The 16,160-nt window shown below is 47.8% G+C and overlaps 1 protein-coding gene across 1 annotated transcript in view; it reads left to right on the top strand.

The window, feature by feature from the left end:
• The window catches only part of SLC9C2 (solute carrier family 9 member C2 (putative)), a 48,851-nt gene that overhangs the window by 27,972 nt on the left and 4,719 nt on the right, over positions 1–16,160 (top strand). Inside the window, exons 17-24 of the mRNA XM_053915905.1 lie at positions 2,610–2,759; positions 3,377–3,428; positions 4,055–4,203; positions 6,227–6,352; positions 9,406–9,504; positions 12,151–12,318; positions 13,452–13,583; positions 14,630–14,815. Of these exons, the coding sequence (XP_053771880.1) occupies positions 2,610–2,759; positions 3,377–3,428; positions 4,055–4,203; positions 6,227–6,352; positions 9,406–9,504; positions 12,151–12,318; positions 13,452–13,583; positions 14,630–14,815 (1,062 nt within the window). The remainder of the gene's footprint in view (positions 1–2,609; positions 2,760–3,376; positions 3,429–4,054; positions 4,204–6,226; positions 6,353–9,405; positions 9,505–12,150; positions 12,319–13,451; positions 13,584–14,629; positions 14,816–16,160) is intronic.

Here is a 16,160-nt window from a genome sequence, read left to right on the forward strand (position 1 = left end):
GTCATTGCTCGCATCTCTGCCTCCCCCAGAGGAGGCCTTCCCTGACCCCCAGGAAGAATGGCACCTGACCTCTGTACCCCCGGCTTCCCGCCCGGCTTCCTGACCCCTCCCCACCTGTCAGTTCATCCTTCCCCCACCGCGTTACCCCCTTTCCCGTGTGTGTGTTCAGCGCACCATGCTCAGGTAGCGTCTTTGTTTCTGTCGTGACGTCACCCTGCAGCTCTAGAGGGAAGACTAACCTGCAGTAAGCACGTCATAAAGATTTGTTGAGTGGGTGAATGCAAATTTTGGTTCCCTCTGAAGCAGGGTGGAACCAGAAACAAGTCCCCCAAGTTTTAGTAAAATTTGCTCGTAAAGCCTTAACTGTGCAGAGGCATAAAAATGTTTTCTGGCCCTGGCCGGTTGGCTCAGTTGGTTGGAGCATAGTCTCATACACCAAAAAGTTTGTGGGTTTGGTTTCCGGTCAGGACACATACCCGCAACCGCAGGTTCAATCCCCAGTTGGGGCATGTACAGGAGGCAACTAATCAGTGTTTCTCTCTCTCACTCCCTTCTTCTCTCTCTAAAAAATCGAGGAACATATCCTTGGGTGAGGACTTTTTAAAAAATTTCTCTACAGTCCACACTCGCCCAGCATAATCCCTGTGGAATTTAATTTTACCGTGGCCTTCAAACTCCTCAGAAACGACTATTCCTTCTTTCCAGGGCTCTGGTTTCAGACTCAGAGGGCAGACTTTCAGATTTTCAGTTTCTCTTCTTGAGCCTTCTCTCTCTCTCTCTCTCTCTCTCTCTCCAATGGAGTTGCCTTATATAAGCTTTTAACTTAGGAGCTTTAGAAGATTTCACTTGCCACTCCATTTTTCCTGAGTCGCTTAATTCTTATTACGTCAACTAAACCACTTAGTATGTATTAAAGTTGTAGAAGATAAATATGTTTTAGGAAGTTGCTGTAAACCCTGATGGCAACAGGTAAACATCAGTATCCTCCACTGAGTCCCCGTTTTCAGAGATATTCAGTGGTTATCTTAAAGGAAGGGTTATTTAAATGCCCAGACGTGTGCGTGCGGACGTTCCTTTTTCTTCCTTCCCTGAGTCTGTGTGAATGTCACCAAACTTCAGTGGTCACGAGAAATGCAGAGCTGCTGTACAGATCTGTATACACAAACTCTGCATAAGGGGTGATTTTGAGTATTTATCATTTTTGCCTTACGGGCTGAGATTGGAGCTAAGTGCTCACATAAGGTGTAACCCTGCCGTCATACAAACCGCTCTAGAAATGAGAAGTGTGGCTAGGTCTTACAGTGGAAGATGGAAGCTCCCTCAGGCAACCAGGTTTTGTAAAGAGGTCTTATGCTCATGAATAGGAAATAATTATTTTGGAAGTAATACTTTGAGGAAACTCTCTGAGGGACTAAGAAGATGTATTAAAGGTGTATGGATTTAAAAGATGTGTAGATGCATAGATTTAAAGATGTATTATTGTGGGAGTGGATTTGATTTGAGAGTGTGAATCCATTGCCTTTTCTGCCCAGCACACTGACAAATCTCAGTGAAGCATATTCAAGGAATTAATATAATTAATATCATCACGATTAGCTTACTTTATTGAGCACTTCCTGTGGTCTAGGAACATGGTGCATTATCTAATGAAATTATTACAACAGCCCTATGAAGTGGATGTCACCCCTCTATCTAGTTAGTTAGGTACTTTCCAAAGAAACACACCTGTGTGGGAGAGCTTGAAAAGATATTGGAGACTTTAAAAAGTTGGACCCTCTCGGGAACAGCTCGGGGGTATCAGGGCATCGTGGAACACAACTTGTAAAAACCCCTCTTTAAGGTCTCCCCTTCTGTCCAAAGTTTCATGACAAAAATAGCTAAAAACACCTCTCCCTTCTCCGCCCCTGTGAGTCCTGTGCCTTTTCTGTTCCCATCTCCCTTCTCTGTGACGCGGCTCCCAACCTCCTGTCCTGCGCTCCCTGGGACTCTCTCTGTGGCTGACTGCCCTGCTCCATTGGAGTTCTGGTATTGTCACCCTCATTGTACAGAGGAGGACACTGGGTCCCCAAAGTCACCATGTAACTGGCACAAGGTCACAGAGATAGTGTTTGAATCCAGGAAATTTCATATTTAAAAATCCAGGTCTCCTCAGTCACTACCCTCTCCTGCCTCTACTTATGATTCAAGAAACTTAGCGCTAAGGAGCATCTTCGGTACCCTAGGCTCCCTTTCTTATAACTGAAGAAACTGGGCTGCAGAGACGATCTCTCCAGTTAGTAGCTGTCACCCAGGCTATGGGACCACCTCTCTTGTCTCCCGAAGTCTAGGGGTATGGAAGTCGGGGGAAGTCCCCGTCACAGCTACAGAGCAAGTCGTGCACTGAGCTGTCGTTTCTTTAGAGAGTGGCTCTCAGCTCTGAGTGCGCAGAGTCACCTGAGGGGCTCTTAACATTGCCCAGGCCCCGGCCGGTCCCACCCCCGGGACTGCGTTTCTAACGAGCCTCTGGGCAGTGCTCTTGTTGGTCTGGAGACCACACATCGAGAGTGAGCGAGCTCGGCCTTAGACGGTGCTTTTCCTCATCCTGTGTTTCCCCCTCTCCACTACTGCAGACGATAATACCACTGCTGATAAATGTTGCCGACGTGCAGATCAAAAAGCGCCTCAGCCTGATGTATAGCATCACCAAAGGCTATGTCAAAAGTCAAGAGGACGCCAAATTCTTAGTGAAACAAATTTCTGGGCGAGGATCAATATATCAGGTAAGAGACAAGCACCTGTCCTTTGGCAAAAAACAAAACAAAAAACAAAACCAACTACTTGGGTGTTTTCATTCAACACCGTTGCTGCAAGTGTTTGGCTCGACAGGTAAGTTATAACAAGTGAAGGGGATTCAATTGTTGATTCTAAGAGGTGCTGCCGAAACCAGTCTCAGCTCTTTAAATTTCAGCTCCTTATTACCAAACCCATTTATGATCTTTGTAGAAGGAAGGCTGCTATTTGTTTGCATTTTCTGAATGCAGAGTCGAGAAGACATTCCGTCTGTCTCAGCAGCTCTCTCTAAAGATAGGGCTCTTGGAAAACGATTTAGGCAGGAGTTGAGACTGGAACAGGGCCTCCAAGGAAGGGCAGGCCCGGAGTGGTGGGAGGACAGAGGGAAAGAGAACAGCGCTGACGGTGGAAACTGGAAATGCTGGCACTGAGGAGACGAGGAGGGGAGTGTGAGCGTGGGGAAGGCAGCGGGGTCACGCAGCAGGCAGGGCTGAGCCCCACATCTCTCCCCCGAATCTCAGACTAGATGAGCTTTCTACGACTCTGCTTTTCACCTCAGAAAATGCCCTTCCTATGACAAATTGATGTTTTCCCTAACTTCTTACAGAAATTATATGAAATTTTGGAAACCAACAAGCGAGATGCTGTCAGAGAACTAGGTAGGTCGTGGGAGAATCTGATTGACTGAAGTCACACCTTGCATGCGTGTTACCTGCCACTGAGTCCTGGGGACCCTGTGATGAGGGACGTCCACAATGTCCTGTCCTCGGCAGCCCTGCCCACCAAAAACTACCCAATTTCTTGAACGTTGTAATTTATATAAAGTTATACGTGGAGAGTGAGACAAGTGAAAGCAGGGGAATGGGACTTTCCCCTAATGGCACTCACTACTATAGTTTGCCGTGTGTGATGCACACCCACGCTTTCGTGCGCATTATGCACGGGATCATTATACCCATGTATAATGCGCATCCTTATTTTTCCCTCAAAATTTTGGGCAGAAAACTGCGCGTTATACACAGCAAAATATGGTGGGTCGCAGTGCCATGGGCGTTGGGCAGAGAGTGGTGTTCTCCTCGCTGGCGGGGAGGGCCCGTTTTCGGTTCTCTCACCCACATAGCAGAGAGGAAAATAACTCTGGTCCCATCGGCCTCCCAAGTGCTGCATGAAACAGGAATGAAAGGACGTTGCACCAGTCCCTTGGAAACTGCAGCCTGTTGTACAAGTGTTGGTTACTGTTGGGGCCCTTGCGCTGTGGGCTTACTGAGGGTGTCACTTGCTCCAGGGCTCATAGAGCACGAGGGGCGCGATGTCGTCATCGCCCTGAAGACCAGGCAGGCCATCCAGACGGTGATCGCCAAGTCGCTGAAGCACCTGTCCTTCCTCTGGTCAAGGGGCATCATCGACAAGCACGAGGGCATCGAGATGAATAAGGTAGTAAAGCGATGTCTTTATGTTGCTTATCCGCTCAGCCGGGCACCCCCGCCTCCACTGCTTCTCTAGTGACCTGGTGTCCACCATCCTGTTTGCCTGCAGCCTTTGTCACTGCCAGGGCCATCAGCCCCACTGCTGCCTGGTGCACCTCAGGTCGGAACGACTTGGTTGCAAGTGAGACACTAACCTGAGCTGGGTTTAGCACAGAGGTGGGTTTGGGAGACTTAGTGTAAGGACACAGAGAGCCTTACAGAACCCACAGGAGCCAGGCCAGGTGGCCAGGCCTTGGGAAGGGACTTGAGTGAGGACCTAGCAACCTGGCCTCTGTGGCATCTTCTTTTGGCTCCCTCTGCAAACTCTAGATCTTTCTGCTTCTCTCTCCTCTGGTGGACCACGGACTGCCCAGTCCACCCAGCTGTGGTGGGGCAGCTGGGAGTCACACAATGTTACCGTGGTAGGGAGGGGCCCAGCCGGTGTGTGTGTCCTGGTGGGGTCAGGGAGGGGGCTGTTCTAAGAGGAGAGGAGCAGGGGAGACAACCTAGTCAGTGGGCTGATAAATGGACTTTTGGAAAATTATAAATGTACCTGTGAAAAAATTAGGAACATGTGCCCGAGGAAAAAATGTTTAATTCTAGCACTCCACACACTTACAATCTGGATCGTGTGTTCGTGCAAGTAAGATCGTTCTTTCCTTCTGACACAAGGGGCTGTCTGCTTCTGAGCATAAAGCAGAAAAGTGGAGGTTCTGGTCCTGCATTCTTTCTGTGTTGTCCACTGATGAGCTGCTTCTGCGTGTCACAGGCTTTTTCCTTGCCACCCATAGCTCCCAGCCACGGCCACCATGCCCTGGGCTTCTGGACAATCGCTGGACAGAGTGCCCCCTGGTGGCCCCAGCTGGGAAGTGGGGGTGGGACAGGCCAGCTCTCTCCTTCGTGGCTCTGTCTCTTCAGAGTCTTCAGCGTCCTGGTAAAGGACCGAATGGGTGACACGATTTCCCCTTCGTGTCTGTGAGAGGGAAGGAAGGGCCACTTTAGAGTGTTCTTCAAGTTACACCTCTACACACATTGTGTTTTGTATTTTTTTCCATTTATCATCTTGAGGCTGTGTAAGATTCAATTGAATGTTTAGTACTCATAAATAAATGATAACCCTTATGAGGAGAGAGACTTATTTTTTCCTATTGGTTTGTTTAGAAAGCTTATGGTAAACAACCATTCCATAGCTACTAATTAAATGCCTACTGGTTGTCAAATTGCCAGCCAAAGAGATATAACTATCGATCCCAGATCATAAGGTGGCAGGTAAGTCTATTCGAGTTAATTAAGTAAATGTGTATTGGATACTTACTACGTGCTATGGAGCTGGGGATAGTTAATGGATACAGCGCTGAGCCCACAGTCCCTGGGCTCTCCCCAATTCTTTCACTCAGCCATTCGTTCCTCCGATCAACGGAAGCTGCGTAGTGTGGAGGGTGAAGCCCAGATGTAGCGATAAGACCACTACAACGCAGTGGGTTCCCTAAGGGAGACCTGTAGGAGGTGCCGTGGGAGTAAGACAGATAAGTGGCTATATCTTACCTGGTGAGAGAAGCCAGAGAAGGCCTCTCAGAGTTCACACAACTGGAATTGTATCCTCCAAAATTAGAAGGCTTTAAAGAAGCAAGCCATACACATAAAAAAAAATTTGAGAGAACGTGGCATTAAATCAGATAGTAATCAACTATGAAGTTTAGATAATTTGAGAGTAAGACAGGGTAGACTATATACGTCTGTGTGTGTTAACTGGAGTGTAAAGATGATAAGTTGAATATGAGATATTAAGTCGGTGAAAACAGTAATGAGGGGAAAAATACAGACCAGAAAAGTTTAGAGGACAATTTAAATGGGGTGAAGGAAGCTCTGAGTCAAAAATCAAGGTTAAATTTGCATAACAGTTGTTTATTTAGATTTCCTTAGTGTTAACCTAATATTCCTTTTCTGTTATAGGATCTGATGACCATTTTTTTTTTATCATTCATTTTTAGGTACTTCTTTCAAAAATAAAGGCACTGAACAACTTTCCTATGGCAATCCCGCCGCCCACGCCTGACACTTACCTCCATAACATTGTCTGGCTGGAAAATAAAGAGGTTCTCATTAAGTTCTTCAAGGTAAAGATTCTGTCTTCTATTCTGGCTCAGGTTTGATGATCATTATTTTTCATGTTTTCCACTCCTTAATGCAAAATTAACAACAGCAACCAAACAAAACGAAAGCAAGAATCCCGCAATGGCCAATAAAGGGTACATCAAGATGGAGGCCCAGGAAAACCTAGAAGAATACATTGCCTTTTGATCCTAAAAGGCAAAGATTGCTCCCCCCCACCCCACTTATCAACTAATCCACAATGGATTATCTGTTTAAGATGAACTATCTGTTACCTGATTGTTACTAATCCCATCTTATTTTATGTGGTAGAATTCTGGACTTCCAGAGGCACACTCTGGAAAAGACTTTTTAGAGCACATTTAAATGACTATACAGGCCAGGAAGATAATATAAAAATAAAACCAGCTGGGTGTGGTGTAATAGGGAGCAGTGAAAACTGTTGTGTATTCCAGATCGTGCGCGGTCTAAAGGCAACTGGGTGTTGCTGTTGGGATTTGGGCTCTTCCAACAGATATGTATTGAATATCCTCTATGTGCCAGAGACTATTCGAGGTTTGGGGGTATGGCAGTGAACGAGGTAAATGAAGTCCCTGCTTTCATGGACTTTATATTATATGGCTGGAGATGGGCACTAACCACACCAACACATAAATAAATGCTGTGTGGAAAGGGAATATGGTTGGACAGCTACTTTATATGAAGTGGTCAGGGAAGACTGCTCTAGAAGATGACATTTGCAAGGAAATCTGAAGGACACGAAGGTCCAAGTCACGTGGAAGGGAGAAAAACATTCCAGGCAGGTGCAAAGCCTTGAGGTGGAGTGCGCTTGGAGGGCTCAAGGACATCACCGAGGCCCTGCTGGACTGGCGGGGGCAGCGACGGAGGGAGGCGGTGAAGTGGGAGCTGCTGGAGAGAGCCTGAGGTTGTAGAACTTTGTGGGCCATTGCAAGGACTTGGGCATTTTGTCTGAATGAAATGGAAACCAGCTGGAAGGTTTGGAACAGAGAGGTCACATGATCAAACATGTTTAATAGGACCACTTATCGTTGTGTTGAGAAAAGGCTGCAAGGGGTCAAGGGCAAGCCAGGGAGACCAGCAGGAGGCAATCACAGCGAGGGAGGCAAGAGATAGTGGCACTTTGGACTTGCAGAAGTGGTGAGAAGCGGTCAGACTCTTGATGTTTTCAAGAGAGAGCTGATAGATGCTGATGGATTGAGTGTGCACGGGAGAGAGCATAACATCTAGAACCTTCAGTCTGAATAGAATGGAGTTACCATTTAATTAGATGGGGAAGAGAAGATTTATATGATGGCAGCAAGAGTTTGATCCCGAATTCGTTACATTTGGGAAAACTGTTAGAGCCCCAAGTGCAGACATGGAGTAGGCAGTTGAATGGATGACTTGATCCCAGGTGGGAGGCCAAATCGGAGACAGACATTTTGGAGTTGTCAGCATAGAGGGGATATTTAAAGTCTTGAGACTTGAGATAACTTAGGGAATTATTATGGACATCCAAATATTGAATCCTGGGCTACCCAGCATTGAGGGGTGGGGAGATAAGGAAGAATTAGCAAAAAGAACTGAAGCTAGAAAAAGAGATCAGATTTGTGGTTACCAAAAGTGGGAGGCAGAGGAGGCTGGGGAATTGGTGGAAGGTGGGCAAAAGCTTCAAACTCCCAAGTTAGAGGATAAATAAGTGCTGGGGATGTGGTGTACAGCATGACAGCTGTAGTTAACCCTGATGCATGGGGTATTTGAAAGTTGCTCAGAGAGTAGATCTTAGAAGTTCTCATCACCTGTTAAAATCCCTGTTAGGTTTTCTGAACCAAGAAAACCGTGAGGAAGAACGGCACGTGCTCTACCACAAATGTGATTGTACTGTGTCTTGTGGTCAGGCACCTAGATGCCTGAGGCATCTGTGTGAACATTATAAGGACACTTTCCCTGGTCCCCAGAGAGACAGCAATCGCCACGGGGCTCTCGGGAGCTGGGACTGTCTGATTCCTTGTATGCCGACACTAGTGTTTTTCCTTCGCGCCAGATGTGTTTGAAACTCTCTTTGGAAATGGGTACTAGCGAGTACTTACTGTTGTACTATTAAAACATTTTCCTCTACCTAAAAGTTCTTTTGTTCCTTTTGATTTTTAAAAGAAACTCAAATATTGTTGTGAGTCCCTAAAATGATTGTGAACCCTGGGCACTGTGCCCACTGAGGCTCAATGGAACACTGAGCCCTGGTATCTGCCGCTCCCTGCCTGAGGCGCACTGAGTCCCCGAGACGCACTGAATCTCCACTTACCCCAAGCAGACGTTCTGTTTGCTTCTGGGCCTTTGCATACACTGAGCCCTCTGCCCTGAATGGTCTTCAGTGCATCGAATCTTCGCTATCTGTAACTCTTCCAGGAGGCCTCAGCTTAGCTGTTCCTTCCTCTGTAAAGTCTGCCCTGGACACCCAAGACACAGTCCTGTGGCCTTTCTGGATTTTTCCAGAATGTCCTGTCTCGGTCTCTTTTATCAGAATTATCACACTTTATTGTAAACATCTACCCAACCTAGCATTTATTGGGTGTTTTTATCAGTCATTGTGCTGGGTGCTAATCACAAGTTCTATAGTTTTTTTGTTTTTTAAGATTTTATTTATTTATTTTTTGAGAGAGGGGAAGGGAGAGAGAAAGAGAAGGAGGAAAACATCAATGTGAGAGAGAATCATCAATAGGTTTCCTCTCACATGCGCCCTGACCTGGGACCAGACCTGCAACCCAGGCATGTTTCCTGACCAGGAATCGAACCAGCGACCTTCTGTCCTGTGGTTCCATGCCCAACCAACTGAGCTACGTTGGTCAGGACCACAAAATCTACAGTTTGCTTGCTTGTCCCTAAATGTTAATGAGGTATGTCAGTATGTTATTGTACTTCATGAACAAACCAAAGATTCCAGGGTTTTTCTCATACTACTTGAAAGCCATTTTTGCTTTAAAATCTTATTTCTATTTAGAAAAGTAGACTCTGAACCTTTCGTGTTGATTTTTTCTTTTACCTTTTTTCTTCCTTTCAGGAAAGAGCCAAACTCGCCTATTTTGACTATGGAGATGTCATTTGTAAAGAAGGTGAAATGCCACAAGGAATCTACTTAATCATTTCAGGAATGGCAATTGTAAGGAACTATTTATTCTTTACTTAAAATGCATTTGAACTATGTAATTGTAACATAAGGGGAAATTTAGGAACCAAGAAGGTTTCAAAACTTTAACATCATCTCTTTTCTGAGCGAAAGCATTTCGGAGTGAACACTACAGCTGAGAGATGGCACTGGACCCAATGCCTGGGAGGTGCTCCCCGTTGAACGAAATGCTTTCGTAGCCGTTACTCATCCGTCTCAACAGCGCTGGGAGGAAGCAGGCCTTTCCATGACGTTTGACTCAGGAACCCAGTACTCGGCGTGGCTGAGTCCCTCACCTAGAGAAAAGCAGTCAGGACTGCAGTGGCACATCCTCTGAGAGGTCAAAATAGGATGAGGATGGAAAATACAATTTTTAATGACTCATGGCAGGCTTTTGGGTGACCAGAGAAAGATGGCAGTAGAGTGACAGGGACAGGAATCCTTGAGAATGCAAATGCTAGTCGCTGAATGCGTGGGGGCGTCCCAACTCCTGACCCAAGTAATTCCCAGGTCAGATGCGGTTCCAAGTGACAAACCCTTATTGGAAAGCAAATAATGTATTTGGCTCTCTGTTTTGTGGAATGGGTATTTCAGACCTGAAAACCACCCGAGCTGATTAGGGAGGTAAGCTGCTCCGATAAGCCTATTGTAATGCAGACAGACGTACTGCACTGAGGAGGCACTTGGCTGTGCCATCCGGCAGAGGTTTGTGGAGTCTAGGCACGGCACTGGCAAAGCAGACAACAGTCCCTGCCTTCTTAGAGTTTTCTTTCTAGTAGAGGCGCAGAAGGACATGGGACACTGAACAATAAGTGGGTTAGGTAGAGAGTATGTTAGAGGTGATGGAGAGATGAGGAAGAATGGCAACATGTTACGACATTTAATTCTTACAATAACCTTATTTTTCAAGGAAACTGATGTGCAGAGAGTAATTCACGTGTCCCTCAAGGGCACATAGTGAGAGTCCAGGAGGGCCTTAGCCCAGGGGGTCTGTCCCCAATCTCCGTGTCTGTGTCCTTGGCCATTATTCTGTGCGGCTCCCATCAGAATCCACGTGCTGAGCCACTGTGCTGAGCTCCCATTGGAATCCATGACAAAAATATACTGCCACCAGTGTTTATTAAATATGTCAAGTCAAACTCTCGAAAGCTGTGACACACATGTTCCTTTGGGGAATTTTCCTGCAGTGACGGGACTTACTGGGGCTTCTTAAAATATAAGTCCAGTGGGATTTTGGCTGAAGATGTTATATGAGTGTTCTGTACATGCCAAAACAAATCACCAAATTTAGCAGCTTCATTTATTATCTCACGGCTCCGTAGGTCAGAAGTCCTGTGGGCTTAGCTGGGTTTTCTAAGCCGCTTCCATTAAGCCTCACAAGGCCAGACTCAAAGGGTCCGCACGGCAGCGTTCCCTTCTGGAAACCGGGTGCCAACTCCATTTCCAGCTTCACTGAGGCTGTTGGTAGAATCCAGTTCCTTCCAGCTGTGGGACAGACGTCCCTGCGTCTTTGCAGCTGTCCCCTGGGAGCCAGCTTTAGCTCCCAGAGCTCCTCTTTGGTCCTCACACACGGGCACGCACGCCCATCTCAGCCCTTCTCACGTCCTCACACCTCTCTGAGGAGCTCCACTTCCTTTCTGCTTCAGAAGGCTCTTCTGCTTTCGGGGAGCTCACCAGCATAATCCAGAACCATCTCTTTAAGCTCAGGTGACTATAACCTGAATGCCGTCTGCACGATCTTTTCACAGCAGTGCCGAGACTCAGGTGTAATGGGAGAACAGAAGGCAGCTTTGGAGGAGCTTCTTTGGAATGCTGCCTACCGCGGGTGCTGTCATTCCTCCGCCCAGCGGGCCTTTGAATTGCACTCGAGGTGAAATGGGAGAATAAAATGCCTTTGGAAGTATGAGTGCCTGGAAAAGCCTGAGTGGGAATCCCTAGGACAGGGTGTGTTTTTCACAGCGACTTCAGGGGCTCTCAGTTCCCTATTTCCTGTGTCTCGAACAGTGGTCTTCCTCTTTGATGTTTGCAGCTAAACTTTCTGGAAAATTCTGTCATCTTTCTGGTTGATTCCTGCAGCTTCCTCCTGAAGTCTGGTACCTTTCTTCCTCCCTGCTCCCCATGCTTACCAGTCCTGTTCCTGAGGGAACTCAGCCCTCTGTGTTCACCCTAAACCCTTTTTCTTTTGTTGGCTTCTGGCAACTATTCTTAAGCATCTTAAAGGGAACAAGGCTTTTACTGAGGTCATGGGTTGGTTGGGAGGTTTTAATTCATGATGTCTGATTTATGTATTCATGCAATCAAAAGGTTTAATTTTTTTTTCCACCTGAGCCACTAGCCCATTATGATAAGAATCTCTGATAGACTCAGAGAGGGAGTTACAGTAGTTTTGGATGGCAACTACTACTTTTGGCGGGAGTTTACATAAGGAAGACTTATTAGCAGAAAGCTGTAAAGCTACAGACTGGAAACCATCTGTGCCTCAGAGAGTCGCAATATGAAAGGAACAGTGATTTTTGTGAGGCCTATTTCCTGCCATACAGGATTCACAAAGCATCTTTTCCGTCCACTGGAAACCGCCAGCAAGAGTGGGGGCCCCAGTGGTCGAGTCAGGGGTGTCTTACTTTGGATTTCCCTCTGCAGCTGCACAGTTCACCTCCTACCTTTGGAGTCGACCAGGCCCTGCGGTCGGACAGAGTGTCCCAAACCATGCTCACCGAGTACTGTACCTGTGGGGACATCATCGGGGAGCTGAGCTGTCTGCTGAAGCGTGAAATTGAATACACCGTCATCTGTGAAACGATTTTACAGGTGAGGCCCCAGCTCTGTCTGTGTTGTGGGTCATTAGTTAGCTCCTCCTCAAGGACATAAGGAGTGGCTGCGTGTTTTCCCCCTTGGGGTTCTGGTGTATTATTTAGTCACCAAGCAGCGACTGGGAAGGCAGATCCAGTGTCTGACATCCCCGCTGCGGGGTCCGGAGTAAGGTGTTTCTCAGCCCTTTGAGTCTTTCTGTTCTTGTTCACCAAAGGAGAGCTTAGCTAACTGCTGATGTCATGAGGATTGGGAAAATGCCTGTGTGAAGTGCCTGGCATGTAGAGGCGCTCAGCAAACGGCCCCCATTGCGAGAGCAGTGTTTTTAAAGAACGCCTATTTTTAAACTCCCTTCCTTCCATTTTTCACTTGCTATATAGGATGTTATCTACTCAACAAGTAAGTAGCCTGGTATTCCACTAGGTGTGGGGGATTCAAATATAAATGAGCCCAAGTTCCTGCTGACCAGGAATTCTCAAGCTTTTGGGACTCTCAGATGCGACAGAGTGCAACCAGGGTCTTAGAGGTGTGTGGCACAGAGGGGGTGTAGTCCTGTCGGTTTCGTACCGCCTCATTTCTGGAAGAGGATAGGAGGCATGAATCTGGTCAGGGGGCTGAACTGAATTCACTGAGGTTCATGGAGTGTGACTTCTGAAAGCGTAGGCTTCCTGACTCACGGCCACAGTTCGCCTCTGGAAACAAAGAGTAGGCATGAGCCCACTTTCCCTGCTGCGGCCGTGAAAATAGGTCAGGTGTGGGCCTAGTTAGTTCCTGAAGCCTGGGCTCATGAGCCCTGTCGTCATTGTAGCTATTGACCAGTGTGGGTTTTCCTAAAGTAGGTCTAAAAGCTTTGGTTGGGCTGTAAATTGTATTACCTTGTACATAAAAGCTTTCGTTTTTATGTTAGTAGGTCTAAAAGCTTTGGTTGGGCTGTAAATTGTATTCCCTTGTACGTAACATCCAGCCTCTCCAACAATACAATGCTTTTGAATGGCAGAGTATCACAACTGTACTAGAGGTGATAGTTTTTCTAAGAGGCGTGATGACGGTGAAATCTGCAGGCATCTCGTTTTCCGCTGGTCTTGTACCTCAGTTCCGAATCGAGCTTGCTGCACGGGACTTTGCGATTTCAGGCCTGCTTCATCTCCCTGGAGGATTTATACGAAGGCTTCGACGTCTTCTGGCCGTCCCTGGAGTACAAAATATGGCTAAAGCTTGCTCTCAGCACTGCCCAGCAGTATTTTGAATCAGCTCTCATCGACGAGGTAAGTTCCATGATTAACTTACATTAATGAACTTTCATTTACTGTGTTTTTGGCTTTTTTTTTTTTTTTACAAAATGCTCTTCATAGTTTTGGGACAAAGAAAGGAAGGTTGTGTCTGATCTTCTAAACTGAGATTCCAGAATTTATTTACTTGTTCGTTTATTTATTTTAATGAAAGTAACCTAAGCTCCCATGCCGCTTTGCTGGGGCTGCCCTGGCAAAGCCCTACGCACTGATGGCTTGCACAGCAGAGGTTTGCTGTCTCATAGTTCCTGGGGCTGGGAACCCGAAATTGAGGTCTTGGCAGGGGTGCGTCCTCCTGAGGGCTGTGGGGAGGATCGGCCTGGGCCGCCTCCTCGACCTGTAGGTGTGTCTTCATCTTCCCGCGGAGTTCTGCCTGGGAGCTTCTCTGTGTCTAAATTTCCCTCTCCATAAAGACTCCAGTAATGTTGGATGAGGGGGCTGCCCCACTCCAGTGGGACCTCATCTTAACCTCGACAGTTACGTCTGCAACAATCCCACTTTCAAAGAAGGCCACGTTTGGAAGTCCTGGGGGTTGGGACTTCAACGGAGGAATTGCAGGGGGACCCAGTTCACCCCATCACAGCTCCCTTCCAGCTCTGATGTCTTTGGCTCGGACCCTCGAAGTGCGCCTCAGACTCGTGGTCTTGCTGTGTGTGTTTTGGCTTCTCATCCTGTTTGTCCTCTTGCCCGGCTGGACGATTGCACGTCCATGTGTCTTTGACTCTGGTTCTTGTGCGAAGAGAAATCCAGGAGGCCCAGCTGACCGCCCTGCTGCGGCTGAGTGGGGCTCACTCAGGCCCCCACACCAGCCTGGGACACCCCGGCCAAGACCGTGCGACAGAGAAGGCACAATTCTGGGTTCCGAATCTTAGCGGAACTCTCAGTGAATTCTGTCTCTTTGTCCATGGGCTCATACGCCTTTTGACACCTTCAAAGAACTCAGCCAAATCACAAGTTTCCTTTCTTCTGGGTACCATGGATCATTGGGTACGACGTATAGAAAAAATGTAATTTCTTTGTAGGACTTAACGTTTCGAAAGTGCGTGTCGCTCAACGTGGCGTACGTGGAGACGTTATCCAGTTGTAACGAAATGACGATCAACTACGCCACCACGAAGCTGGTGATCGTTGTGTACGGCAGCGTCATCGACACAAACACAGAGACGCCGTATCTGGCGCCTTGCATCTTACCTAAAACCTGTGAGCAGGTGCGGAGGGTCGTTTCTACAGAGTCATTTGCGTTCCGTGGGGCCCCATAGAGACTCTAAAACTCAACCGACCACCTTAGAAACCTGCAGTTCTCACCTGCCCTTCACACAACGGTCGAAAGGCACCCAGGGCTTCTGCATGCTGTGTGCAGGGTGTGCCGGCACTAGGGTGTGACCGAGGGCCAAGTCAGGGCTGGAGTGGCCTGCTCTCTGCTTGTCAAGCCGTGTGCCCTGGTGTGGAGCTGCGCCTCCCCAGAGGAAGGATGTCCCAGGGTGTGTTTTTCCTAGTTCCCACCAAGGCAATGACACCATGTGCCTGCTGTGGATCTGGACGTGTCTGCGCTGATTGATTGACAAGGGAGCCGAGTCGGGGCCAGGTCACTTTATCACCACACTAGGGGCCGTAGGCGCAACTGGACAGCGGGCCCTGGGCCTCAATCTGTGCCTCTGTAACAAAGAGGAGGTGTGAATGCTGAGCAGGTAATGGGGCATGGGAGGAGCAGAAGCAGGGTCCCTAGAAGGTCACCTGCTGATGGACCATGGGGTCCGGCGGAGTGGAGCCCAGGAGTGAGGAGGTCCAACAGGCCAGAGAAGAGCTGACGAGCTCTAATCTGGTAGTGAGGTTCCCCACCCCCCACCCCCGCTTTGGGGAGACACTTTCTGCCTGGTCAGGCTGGGAAGGCCATTCATTTAATGAAAGTCTGTGTTCTGGAAACAGTGGCAAACCTCCTAAAAAGTGCATTTGCCTCCTTTCTAACATCCTTATTTTGTACCTCTCAACAATTCAGAGGATGAAGTCAGTGTGGTGTTTTTTTGTTTTTTGTTTTTTTGTTGATGGAAAATGAAATCCTCTTTAGCTTTGAAAGAAGAGGCACGAGGGAGGGGGCCACATGATCGTGTCCCCCGTGGAGTGTGTGGAGGTGCCAGGGTTTGGAGGCAGGCTTCCTCAGATCGAGGACCTGACCCCTGTGCCCACAGGGTGTGCGTGTGCCCGCCAGCTGCCTCCAGATGCTCAGGGGCTGCGTTAGTAAGGTGAGGACACCAGCAGCAGTGACCTCGAAGGGTATTGGGAGGGTTAGATCAGGTAGCATGTGGTATCTAGAAATGACAGTTACTGTTGCTTGTCCGCTGCTTGTGTTCTGGGAGGGCAGATGTTGTGGGTGAAAAGGCCAAGAAAAGAGGACCCTCCTGCCCCTAGGGAGGTGGGGCCCTGAGCCCTTGAAAGTCCATGTGGGACTCAAGATAACTCGGCGGCAGCTAAGATTCTGTTTTAAACTGGGAATGTCCAGTCTGGTTACAAGTCAGGTGCAGAAAATTCCTTTCTGGTGTCTATTCATATGCAAAA

Source organism: Desmodus rotundus, chromosome 12 (assembly GCF_022682495.2).
Source record: "Desmodus rotundus isolate HL8 chromosome 12, HLdesRot8A.1, whole genome shotgun sequence".
Classification (NCBI taxonomy): Eukaryota; Metazoa; Chordata; class Mammalia; order Chiroptera; family Phyllostomidae; genus Desmodus; species Desmodus rotundus.